Source organism: Pipistrellus kuhlii, unplaced genomic scaffold, assembly GCF_014108245.1.
Source record: "Pipistrellus kuhlii isolate mPipKuh1 unplaced genomic scaffold, mPipKuh1.p scaffold_m20_p_37, whole genome shotgun sequence".
NCBI lineage: Eukaryota > Metazoa > Chordata > Mammalia > Chiroptera > Vespertilionidae > Pipistrellus > Pipistrellus kuhlii.
Window position 1 is genome coordinate 5,499,272 of NW_023425537.1, and position 12,711 is coordinate 5,511,982.

A 12,711-nucleotide genomic window follows, 5' to 3' on the forward strand; every position below is an offset into this window, starting at 1 on the left:
GGGGCGGTAAGGTTGCCATTGCAGGGCATTTCCAGAAACAAACACCAAGGCTGTGGGCTGACCAGAGCGCCGCCGAAGCGGCCAGCGAAGTGCTCGCTTCGGCAGCACATATACGAAGCGGCCAGCGAGAAAGCTGGTTCTCCGCCTGCACTTCCCCGGCTCCCCGCTAGGGGGCGGGACCGGCAGGAGGAGAGGCGGCGTCGCTGCCGCACAGCCCCAGGCGGCGGTTCCCAGGCTGCCGGCTCCTGCCACTTTCCATTCCAATTTCACTCCCCACCTCGGAATCCTACTCCCACGTCCGGGGAGAGGAGACGGCGGCTCCGAGAAGCCGCCCGAAGGGTCAGTGCAGATGCTCTGATTTCCCTCCCTCCCTCCCAGCTCCTCCTGCAGGGGCTCCTGACCTGAGGGTCAGAGGTGGCCGCCTTGGGCTCCCTCAGGGGGCCAGGCCAGCCAGGCAGCATTGCTGTCAAGGCGAGGGAGCGCCAGCGCCCCGCCAAAGGCCCCCGCTAAGAATGCAGGTCAGCGGGAGGAGCTGCCCCGGGAGGAGGGGCAGCCCCGGCCCTGCCCAGACAGGCCCAGCCGGCCCCAGAGCTGCCCTCCGCGCCCTGGAGACGGCGCTGGGGGGACAGGAGAGGGCTCACCGGGTTCCTGGGGTCTAAATCCCCCAGAACCAGGGGAACAAAAGAGCGCCCCAAGAAGTGGGGCGGGCATGAGGTCACAGAACACACCTGCTCCTTGTCCTCCCAGATGCTAACTCAGGAGCAGATTGGAACAAACTTTTGCCCCCCCCCCCCCACCCACACACACACATACACACCAGTGTGGCTTCCTGTCTGACCCCCACATCATTCTGGTGCCCCAGGCCCAAACCTGTGACAGGTACCAGATTTGGTTCTGAGAAACTGGATTAGGGTTAGAGTGGGGGGAATAGAAATCCCATTAGATAAAGAAAGAACAGTTTTGGGGAAGAAGAAAAAAAGTAGAATGGGAAAGTGAAAAACCACTGAGTCACACCTGCCCAGCCAGCGTGGCTCAGTGGTTGAGTGTCAACCGACAAACTATTGTAGAAGGTCACGGTTCAATCCCCAGTCGGGGCACATGCCCGGGGTGAGGGCTGGATCCTCAGTTTTTTAAAATATATTTTATTGGTTTTTTACAGAGAGGAAGGGAGAGGGATAGAGAGCTGGAAACATCGATAGAAATATTGACCAGCTGCCTTCTGCACACCCCCTACCAGGGATGTGCCCGCAAGCAAGGTACAGGCCCTTGACCTGGGACCTTTCAGTCCACAGACCGACGCTCTACCCACTGAGCCAAACCGGTTTTGGCTGGAGTTGGGGTTTTGTACTCATTTGGCATTAATTAGGCACCAACTACATACCAGGCTCCGGGCGGCCTGGGAAAGTGCGCGGACGGGCAGCGCTGCGTGTGCGCGGGCGCCCCGGTCCGGCGCGGGCGGCGCGGGCGCAGTGCGCGGCCGGTTGGGTAACCGGCGGGTCTCTCTCTGGGAGTCGCAGCTGCCTTCCCCTCCCGCCTTCCAGCTGGGCGGCCGCCCATCAGATATGCTGGCTGCTTTCATCGCCTCGTTCCCGATAGAGATCATCTGGGTGAAGAAATCGCTGTCAGTCACCCCCGCTCACTCGTACTCACAGCCAGAAGGACCGATTGACACACACACACACCCCCATGTGGGGGGAGGGTGCGGGAGGCCGGCTGTCTCGGGGAAGGCGGGGACCGGCAGCGTGCTTGGCAGGGGAGGGGAAAGAGGGGGCTCGTCTGTGGAGGAGGAAGGAAACATCTGGAACTTCCTCATCGGCACAGGTTAGACCAGGGAGGGGCAGCCAGCAGAGCTCCCGGCCCAGAGGGTGCTCCTCCCCCGCCCTGAACCAGCCACCTCCGGGGCAGGATCGGACCCTTCAATCAGCTCAGCTCTGCCCCAAACAAAGGCAGGGAGGCGAGGCTGCCCAGGGCTGCAGATCAAAGGGAAGTGCCCGCCCCGCCCCGCAGCAGCCCGGTCCTCAGGCTCGGGGACACCGAGTCTGAGAGGAAGCCGGGGCTAGGAGACAAATGAGGCAACGATGTGGTTGACGACTTTATTGTGGCATAAAAAACACAGGCTGCTTCTTCCTCTCCTCCCTCCCCCACCCCAACAAAGTGGGTTCACAGCAGTTAAAGAAAAAAAATTCCTACATTTCTCCTCTAGGGGGCTGCCTAGAAGGGGGCAGACAGAAAGCCTAACCAAAGCCCTCACCGGGCACCTCGGAGCTGGGGGCCTCCACGCGGGGGCGGCCAGGTCCCCCACCCCCACCAACGCTCCCTCGGGGAGTTCCCCGTCGGATGGTCACTGGGAAAGCCGCCGTCCCAGCAGCGCAGGGAGGTGGCGGCTGGTTTCGATGGGTGGAGGAGAAAGGCATCTCACACCCACGGTGCCCTCCCTCTCTCCCCCCCCTCTCCCGGCCCGGCAACCTGCGGGCACTGCCAGCTCGCTCCTGCCCCCAACCCTCGCGCCAAGGAAGGGGACCTCAGGCTGGGTGAGCAGGAGGCAGGGGGTCAGAGGGAACAGAAAGAAAGAACATTATTTCTTACACTACCCCAGGCCCAGGCGTCCTGCTGGGAGAGTCACCCTGTCCCATGGAAGGACTCCCTTCTACACACACACACTCCCACCCAGATCCCAGCCCCGTTTCCCAGTGAGCTCCTGGGACTGGGCCCCCCGTCCCCGAAGGAGGAAGAGACACCGCAGGCCCAAAGCCCGGGGCCTTGGACGGGGTGAACAAGGTAGGGTCTCCCTGGCTGGAGACCACAGGCTCAGTAGAGAAACACACACACACACACACACACACACACACACACACACGCACTCACATGCACGCACTCACATACACACACGATATGCACAAACACATGCCCTAATATTAAATAAAATACCCTTTGCTTATAACTTAAAAACCAATACACAACTAATCCTCACAAAAGGCTTTGCAAGGGAAGAGGGGAGGTCAGGGGGAACCCTGCTGCCTCCATATCAAGCCCGGGAGAGTCCGCTCGCTCCACCCTCTCCCCTCCCCGGCTCCTGCCCCCCCTCGCCTCTGCTGGACTCCTCCCTCCCTTCTGCCCAGGAGGCAGCCCCCTCCCGGTGGGAGAGCCACTCCTGTGGAGAGGGATGGGGCCCACACACACCCCCTACAGGAGGGGCCCCAAGCTCCCTCTGCTGGGGCACCCCCTCCTGACCCCCACAAGCCACAAGCCGTGGTCACCCCGTCACTTCCATCCCCGCGGGGGGAGGCAGATGGTGGGGAGCCTAGGATGAGGAACTACATGAATTCTAGAGCGGGGGCTCCTGGCAGCCTCTAAAGCTCCCAGGGTGGTGGAGGAGGGGCTGGGGGTGTCAGATGGGGAGTGGGGACTACTGAACCTTATTTGTCATCAAGACCGAGAGCAAAGGACCGAATCCGAGCTCCAAACGGAAGGGGTCTGCTTCTCCCATTCCCCATTACAATGCTTCCTCTCCTCTCAGAAGGGGACCTGCTTGCCCCACACCGGTCTCCTCTCTCCGCCCCACAGGGAGGGCTAGCCGGGAAGCTGCCCGGACTCCGGCCCTCTCCCGCCTTTCCTCATGGCTCCATCACGCCGGGTCTGGAAGGGTGACCAGGAGGCGCCCCAAAGGAGTTCCTTTTACAGCCACAGCCTCCCAGGCCAAGCGAGAGCCCTCCCCGAAGGGGACCCTCAGCCTCCCTGCCCAGTCTCGGCTCTCCCTCCGGAAACCCCGGGGAAAGGACCAGGAGGGGATGAAAGGGGCCAGGCCACAGGGCGGATCCGGAGGCGCTTTTATGTCCTGGTTCCCAGGCGCCGAGGGCGCGTCCAGACAGGTCCCCCCGGCGGGGCGGGCGCAGGGGCGGCCCCGGCCTCCGTGTTCCCGGGGTGCGCGTCCCCTCCGCCCTCCGGCCGTCGCATCCCTCCCGCGGAGGGACCCCAGAACGGAGGGGCACACGCAGCTCCCCACCCTCCCCCCAGCACATCCCGGCCAGCCCAACAGGCCAACGCGTCCTGTCCGGCCACAGACACTACAACACCGCTAGCGCCCCCTCTCCCCGACCCCACACCGCCTCTCACCCCTCTCAATAAATAAGCACCTTCTGCTCCCCCCAAGCCGCCCCCCGGGACCCAGGCCGGCCGGCTCTCTCCGATGCCCCATGCCCCATGCCCGGGGGAGGCAGGCCAGCGGGGAGGCCGCGGGAGGCGCTCAGTTGGAGGGAGCGGCGCCGCCCTCCGCCTCCCGCTTGCCTTTGCCCCCGGGGGGCTCCGCCGCGCCGCCGGCCTTGCCCTCGGCGCCCGGGGCCGCGCCCGCAGCCTCCTCCTTGGCGCCCTCGTGCGTCTTCATGTGCTTGGCCAGGTGGTCGCTGCGCATGAAGACGCGGCTGCAGACGGCGCAGGGGAACTTCTTGGTGCCCGTGTGCGTCTGCAGGTGGCGCTGCAGCTCATCGGAGCGCGTGAAGCGCTTCCCGCAGAAGAGCCAGTTGCACACGAAGGGCCGGTCGCCGCTGTGCCAGCGCAGGTGCGCCTTCAGGTGCGACGTCTTGGCGTAGGCCTTGCCGCAGCCGGGGATGTGGCAGTTGTGCAGGTGCTTCTTCTTGCCCGCGTCGGGCCCGCATGGAGCCGCCCCCAGCCGCTCCGCCTCCAGGCAGTTGGGGCAGCGGCACACGGTCTGGCCGGAGCTGCGGGGCACGGAGCGCCGGGAGCCTTTGGGCCGCGCCGCCCCGTCCAGGCCGGAATCCAGCCCCTGGGCCTCCGGGGCCACCGCCTCCAGGGCTTTTGCACCGTCGGGAGGCCCCCCCAGGAGGTGCTGCCCCCCGGCGGCCGGGAGGAGGTGGTGCGGGTGCGGGTGGGGCGGCGGGGCGCAGAGCTGGTGGTCTCCGACGTAGCCCCCCAGGCCGGCCTGCAGCGCCCCCGGGTGGCCAGGGGAGGCCAGCGCGCCCTGCGTGTGCGGGAGGTCCATCCAGGCGGTCCCCGGGTGAAGGTCCCACCAGGAGCCATCCTCGGTGCCCGGGTGAGTCGGCCGGAACCACGACTCGTAGTGGTGTGACATGTCTGGCTGCAGGAGCTTGGAGAAGGGTCCCGGGGCCAGGGGGTTGTCGCTCTCCAGGTCCTCGCAGGTTACGCGGGAGGAGGCCCCCGGGAGCTCATAGCCCTGCGAGAAGTCCACCTCAGGGCCCAGCGGGAGGCTCTGCAGCTCCCCAGGCTGCAGCGGGGAGGGGTAGTCCCCCGCCTCCGGGCTCGTGTGGCCCTGGTATGTCTGGAGGGGCTGCAGGTCCAGGCGCGGAGGCGAGGCGTGAGGCGCGTCCGAGTGCTGGCTGCCCAGAGAGCCGCAGACAGCGGTTAGCATTGCCGGGGTGCGGGGGGCGCTGGGGGGCAGGGACCGTCAGGGGCACCTCAGGTGAGACCTACAGGAGGCAGAGAAGAGGTGGAGTGAGCAAAACCACCAGCTCCCCTTCCGTCCCAACCCGGTCCCCTCCCTGCGAAGCGCTCCTCCCTCTCCCCGCCCCCAGGTGAGAAGAGAAATGCCACCTCCGATTGGGGGACTCAAGATCCGTTCAGAGGATTTGAGAGAGCTACAGAAGCCTTGAGGAGGTGAAGGTCTCCGCCAAGGGCAGAGGATGATGGAAGTTTACCTTCCCCTATCAGTGGTCAGCAAACTCATCAGTCCACAGAGCCAGGTATTCACAGGACAACGATTGAAATCTCTTTGGAGAGCCAAATTTTTTTAACTTAAACTTCTTCTAAGGCCACTTCTTCAACATAGACCCGCCCAGGCCGCGGTATTTTGTGCAAGAGTCACACTCAAGGGGCCAAAGAGCAGCATGTGGCTCGCGAGCCGTAGGTTGCCGACCATGGGCCTAGGTTATCTCTCCTGGAGGACCCAGCTCATCCTGGGAGCTGGGCTGGTCCCAGGCTGGTGGGGAGGGCACTCCTACAGGACTGCTCACCCTGCCTGCCCCGGCTGCCCAGGCCCGCGCAGGGCAGGGCTTTCCCCAGCAGACCTGCTGCCGGCCCATCGCAGCTTTCCCACTTTACCTCGGGGTACAGGTGGGGAGAGGGAGGAGGCCCGCTTCTGAAACCCAGAGCTTGAGGTTATCTGACTTCTCAAAGCCCAAAGCAGATTCTGGGGTTTTGGAAAAGAAAACAAAAACCCCGAATTCCATCTCGGAGGCATGTTCACTGCCCAACCTCACTCTCCCCAGCTCCCTGCCCGGGCCCTCACGCTTCCCTTGGGTGAGGACTTCACCGCCCGGGGGTTCAGCCAGTGCTGTTTCTGGGGGCCCTCTGGCCACCAGAGAAAGTTAAGCCCCCTCCCCGGTCCCGCCCCGCACTGCTGCCAGCCAGCTCTCTCTGGCTGCTGCTACCCAGGCCCTCTTCCCATGGAAGCGGGCGGAAGGGGTTGGCTTCCCCAGAGAAGGGGGTCAGGAAGAGAGTTTACCATCAAGTTCACGAAGGTAAAACTGACACTCCTGCCCTAGCCCTTTGGCTCGGTGGATAGAGCATTGGCTGGTGGACTGCCGAGACCCCAGTTCGATTCCAGTCAAGGGCACACGCCCCAGTTGCAGGTTTCATCCCCAGTAGGGGGTGTGCAGGAGGCTGCGGGTCAATGATTCTCGTCATAGATGTTTCTATCTCTCTCTCCCTATCCCTTCCACTCTGAAATCACTAACTATATCTATATATGCCTATATTCAAATAGATATAGATATTTAGCAGCTATTTAAGAAGAACAAGAAAAAAGGAAAATACTAAAAAAAGAAAAGGAAAAAAAAAACACACAAAAAAAACAAACAAACAAAACTCCTTAAGGGATGCAGGGGGGGGGGGGGGGGAAGCAGAGGGCAACAGAAAAGCCAGAATCACAGAAGTTAAGAGGAAGAATTGCCCAAAGAAGTTTTTCATAAAGGGATGTATTCTGGGCGTGGGTCATTTTTATTTTATTTGTTTTTTAAAGAATATAACTAGTAAGTTCTAATAACTAAGAGGCTCACTTAATCATTTTTAAAAATTAACTTCAAAGGAAGATGAGAGAGAGAAAGAGCCCTGACTGGGAATAAAACCTCCCACTTTCTGGTGTATGGAATGATGCTTCAGCCAACTGGGCCATTGATAGGAGTCCCACGGATGATTCTAACATGCAACCAAATGTTGAGGTCTACCGCTCAGACTAACACTCTTCTTTTTATAAAAGAGGAAACTGAGGCAGTATTGGGAGAAGTGACTTGAACAAAGACGCTCATTTATTCATTCCATCAACAAGCATGGCCCTAGCCAGTTGGGCTCAGTGGACAGAGCGTCAGCCTGTGTGTTGAAGGGTCCCAGGTTTGATGTCGGTCAAGGGCATGTACTCGGTTGCAGGCTCAATCCCCAGCCCTGGTCCGGGTGCAAGCGGGAGGCAACCAATCGATGTCTCTCTCACATCAATGTTTCTCTCTCGATGTCTCCTCTCCCACTCACTCTCTTAAAAAAAAAAAATCAGCCGAAACCGGTTTGGCTCAATGGATAGAGCTTTGGCTTGGGGACTGAAAGGTCCCGGGTTTGATTCCGGTCAAGGGCATGTACCTTGGTTGCGGGCACATTCCAGTAGGGGATGTGCAAGAGGCAGCTGATCGATTACTCTCTCTCTCATCGATGTTTCTAGCTCTCTATCTCTCTCCCTTCCTCTCTGTACAAAATCAATAAAATATATATATATATTTTTAAGTCAATGGAAAAATATCCTCTGGTGAGGACTGAAACACACACACACACAGTATGTGCTGTCTGTATCTCTGTGAACCAGGTCTCTCCACTTTCCCTGGGCCATGGGGACCCTGAAGACCTGCACTCCTTTCTGGCCCACGTATCTGTGATGTTAGGTCCCCCTCCTCTCGCCACCCCTCCCTAAGGCTCGGGAGACCCAGGTGTGGGGTTCCTATCTGATCGGCAGCGGAGGTCTCTGGTTTGGGCGGGTGTTTCCCCGGCGGCGGGGCTCCGCTGACCCTGCTGCCTCCTGCCTCGGGAGCAGGGAGGTGGCCGCGGGAGCCTGGCAGGGGGAGAGAGAGGGGGGCCGGGGCGCCTACTCAGGCTCCGGCGGCCTCACCACAAGAAAGGAACAGGGCGAAGCTGCCGGAGCGGAGCCGCGGGCCCAGGCGGGGCAGCCCGGGAGGGGCCGGGCGGCACGGGGCGGCCTGGGACCCTAACAGCTCTTGGCGCCTGGGAGGCTAGGGGGTGGGGAGGCTAAGGGGGTGGGGAGGCTAAGGACCCCGGCTCCACCGCAGGGCCCCTCCCGGCCCAGGGCAGGGAGCCCGAGCCCCGGGTGCACGGCTGCCGCCCAGGTTTCAGGGTTTCGGGGTGGGAGCCCGCAGGACGCACCCTCCCGGCTCCGCGGCCCCGTCGCGGGAAGGCGGCCGGAGACCCCGATCCCCTCCTCCCCGCTGCCTCTCGGACCCCCGCCTGCCTCTCCGGACCCCGGGCTCAGGCGGCGGTCGGACTCCCCGTCCTTAAGGTTCAAGTCCGCCGGTTGTCCCAGTCGCTCCAGTTTCCCCAGTTCCCCGTCTGTCTCCTCGGTCCCTCCAGTCTCTCCCGTCCGCCCAGTTTCCTCTCCGCTGGGGCTCTGAGCCACTCGGGTTCTGCTCCCCCAGGGTCCCGGGAGGGAAGCTGGGGTGCGTCTTTCCGAGGGGACCCCGGGGGCGCGCACCCCGCGCCGCCAGGACCGGGCTCCTACCTGGAGGCTGCGCGGGCTCCGGGCTCGGCGGGCCGGCGCGCTCCCGGCGGGCGCTCCAGGGCCTGGGCGCGGGCGGGCTCTCCGGCCGAGGGCGAGCGGGGGCCGCGACCCGACCCGGCGGAGGAGGGCGGAGGGCGGCGGGAGCCAGCGATCGATCGAGCGAGCGAGCGAGCGAGGCCAGCGCCGCCGTGACTCACCGCGCTCTGCCTGCATCCCGGGCCCGCGCCCCCTTTTCCCGGCGCCGGGCCCCGCCCCCCGCACCTGCGGCGCCTTAACCCCTGCGGGCGCGGCGGGCGGGAGGCGCGGCGGGCCGGGCCGCGGGGAGCGGGCGGGAGGGAATGGGGGCGGGGTCGCTATCTAGGTCGCCTCCCGCCGCCTCCCTCGCTCCTCCTCGCCCCTCCGGGTCTCCCAGTAGTGTCTCCCGGGTCCCGGGCGGGGAGGAAAGCTGCCCGGGAGCTGGCTGGGTAGGGCTGCGGACGCGGGCTCACTCCGACGGGGGGTGGGGGGGACAAAGAGGGGGCGGGCCCCGGGCTGATCCTGAGCCACCCTAGGGCGCCCTTGGCCTCCACGACCCTCGCCCCCGAGCGCTGCCTGGGAACCGAGAGGAGAAGGAAGCAGGACGGAGCGCCAGGCGTCTGTCCGCTCTCCTGCCAGCCCCAGGCCGTGAGAAACTCATCTGGGCTGCTCCCTCCTCCCCTGCCCCCCCCCCCACCTCTCTACAGCACCACCTCCCTCCCCCGTCCTTGCTCTCGCTGGGGTTCCAGTTCTTCCTCTCCGGCCACGCGCCTTTGCAGAGTGACCGCCTCCTCTTCTTTCCCATCAGCTGCCCCTCTGGCCCATCTCTGCCGGCCGCTCACCTCCCAGGCCCCGGGGCTTTCCTTCTCCATCTTCCCTTCGGCAGCTGCTACCTCGGCGCCGACTCACCCCCCATCCCCGCTCACATTGCCCGCCACCGCGCCCCGCGCGCCCGGCCCCAAAGCCAGAGCCGCGCCCGAGCGGAGGGACCCCCGCCGCCACTCCTTCCGGAGTCTCACCGCGGTGCCGGACACTCAGGCTCTTAGCGCAGGGGAAGAAGGGTCTAGGGTTCCTTTGATACAAACGAGGCAGCTTTCCGGCCAAACGTCTGAGCGCTCGCAGCTCCCACCTTCTCTCCAGATCCGAGCGGGTGGAGGTGCCTGGCGCGCGCCGGTGGGAAGCGCGGGACCCTTCTCCGCCGCCCTCCACCCCCCACCTGCCCAGCCGCGCACCCCGTTAGTCCGATGCTGCCCTCTTCCCGGTTGTGTCTCCTCTGCCCGCCACGTTGACTTCCCCAGGCGACGCTTGTCTTGTAGAGAAACTGATCAATTGTATTTTTTTGTTGCACCAGTTGGCTGTCCCTGAGCGCGTGCCACCGGCTTTTTAAAGGTTCGCGTCTTGTGTGTGTGTTGTCTGGCCGCGACGTAGGTTTACCAGCCTTGCATTCCCGTTCGCGACGCCACCCAAGTGCCACCTATAATACTAACCGGCTAACCCGTCCACACGCCACCTGGAAGCTCCGTCTTCGTTTTTGGTTTCCCAAGAATCACGCGCGCTCTCACCTCCAGAGCCCATGTCTGGTTTATCTGCGCATCTTCTTTTCTGTGCCTCAGTTTCCCCATCAGAACAACCCCAGGACGAGTTTGGGAGAGCTTCCGGGGGCTTCCAGGAATTGATGTGGTTAAAATACCCAGCCCCGTGGGTGCCTGGTGAGCTCACCGAACACGGAAAGTATCATTGTTGTTGTTGTTAATAATTATTTAAAAAGTCGGCTCCCAGCAAATGTTTATTAGATTAGGGAATATTCACAAAAGTCCTAGGATTGAATTCTAGCCCCAGCCTTGGACTTGCTAAGCTACAAGCCTCTGGGTTAGAGCCGCTGCTCGTCAGAGCCAAAGGACTGGGGCTTGGAAAGCCGGGAAGGCGCCTCTCCACCCCCCACTCCATCACATCAGGGTTGTACTTTCTGATCCTGATCCGTAGGGTTTCCTTCTTCCCCATACTCAGGCCCCTGAAGCACAGATTGCCAAGAATTGCTCTGGATCTTTGTGGCCCCTAATACATTGCCAACCATCTCTAACCTCGTGTGTGTGTGTGTGTGTGTGTGTGTGTGTGTGTTTATATAGTTTTATTGACTTAAGAAAGGGAGAGGGAGAGAGAGATAGAAACATCAGGGATGAGAGAGAAACATTGATTGGCTGCCTCCTGCACATCCCACTCTGGGGATCCAGCCTGCAACCTGGGCATGTGCACTGGTACCAGGAATCCAGTCATGACCTCCTGGTTCATAGGTCGATGCTCAACCACTGAGCCACGCCGGCCAGGCTGTCCTCATGTTTCTAATTTCTGTTCACTCAACCTGCAAATGTTGGCTATTTGCGTTTGCATCCCAGTCCACAGCCGTGACTAGAACAGAGTTTGGGGCTCATGTCACAGAGCCTGTGACTCAGATTCTTGGGTTAAGTCCCATTCGACCCCTAGGCATTCCTTGCCCCCTCCTCTCTGAAGCCCTCTAACCTTCTGGCTTCTCCCAAAGCTACTGCTCTTGAGGCACTAACACCCTTAAAGCAATAGGAATGGGGATCCAGTCCCCAGATGGTAGACATCCCACTTTCTCTCCAGGCTCCCTGTAACCCCACCCCACCCTGACCTGAACACATCTGCATTCTCAGAAGCAAAGACCCTCCATCTGCCTGTGGCTTATTGGCGTGAAAATGAACAGTCATGGCCCCGAAGGTGAGGGCCAATGGTTGAGCATTGGACCCATAAACCAAGAGTTTACAGGTTGGAATCCCAGTAGGAGCACATGCCTGGGTTGTGGGCTCCATCTCCAGTGGGGGACATGCAGGAGGCAGCCAATCAATGTCCCAATCTCTCTATCCATCTCCCTTTCTAAAATCAATATAAACATTCCAAACATTAACAGTAATGCAGTTGTGTTGGCAGCACAGCCATTCTGACTTCCCGTCCTGCCCAGGTTTCTGCTTCTGACTCCGGGCACTCGCTGTCTTCCTTCCAGATGACTTTCTACTTGCGTTCCTCTGGTTCCAGCCCTTTCCACTTCCTGCCTGCCAGGCACTTTCCTCCCGAACAGGGCTCAGGTCTGATGTTGACATAACTGCCCAGTGTTATCTCAAAATGAACAATGCTGCCCACCACGCATCCCACACAAACTGGATCTGCCCAGGACTTGGGCCATTCCTGCCCTTCTCCCTTATTCCCTCAAAGGGGTAGACATATTTTGACACGAGAGTTCATCTCCCATTCCTGCCACTCCTATTCTCATGCTTCATTGATAGTTGGCAATCCATTTTGTACATGGAACAGCCTCATTAGTCCCCAATTTTATCATAACTCACATTTATTTACTGAGCATCTACTATATTCGGGGCGCTTTATCCACATGCCTTTCATTCTCATCAGCATGCAGCTAAGTAGTTATTATGATTCCCATTGTACAGATGGGGAGTTCTCCTAAGCATCAAAGAAGTAAAAGGGCCTGGCCAAGATTACACAGCTGTTAAGAGACCGAGAAGGAAATCAAGTTCAGATTTCTGACGCCTATGCACTGCCTACTACTCCACCCAGCCTCGCTGTGGCATTGGTGATGGCTCTGGGAGTCTGGCTCCCCTTGATCCTGAAGGTGGAGGGGACAGCGTTCTTAAGCTGATCCCGAGATCAAAGCTGTCTGGAATTGTTGGGACAAGTCACAGCTACATCTGTGGTCCCTTCCAAAGCTCAGCTGTCTTCCTTGGAGATTGCATTGTGAGAATATCTAAGCCGGACTACCCATCACCATTGTCGAGTGCAAGCCCTCATTTCACTATTAGGGAAACCACGCAGAACAGAGAGGCAAGTTACTCGACATCACACAGCACGCTAAAAGCAAAACAGGGACCAGAGCCCCATTCTCCTACTTCTTGGTTTCCTGGTTGCTCAGTCTTATCTCATCC

At 60.9% G+C, this 12,711-nt stretch overlaps 1 protein-coding gene across 1 annotated transcript; it reads right to left on the minus strand.

Annotated features, from left to right (window-relative positions):
* Positions 1-2,079: 2,079 nt before the first annotated feature.
* SP6 (Sp6 transcription factor) lies at positions 2,080-8,893 on the minus strand. Its single transcript, XM_036407672.2, has 2 exons — positions 8,744-8,893; positions 2,080-5,441 (listed from the first exon to the last, which is right to left on the minus strand). The coding sequence occupies exon 2, from the start codon at positions 5,381-5,383 to the stop codon at positions 4,244-4,246; it is 1,140 nt and encodes a 379-aa protein (XP_036263565.1). The 5' UTR covers positions 5,384-5,441; positions 8,744-8,893; the 3' UTR covers positions 2,080-4,243.
* Positions 8,894-12,711: the final 3,818 nt, after the last annotated feature.

Bases quoted from the DNA above. Each gene is read 5' to 3' on its own strand.
- SP6 (XM_036407672.2), bottom strand. From the start codon at position 5,383: ATGCTAACCGCTGTCTGCGGCTCTCTGGGCAGCCAGCACTCGGACGCG.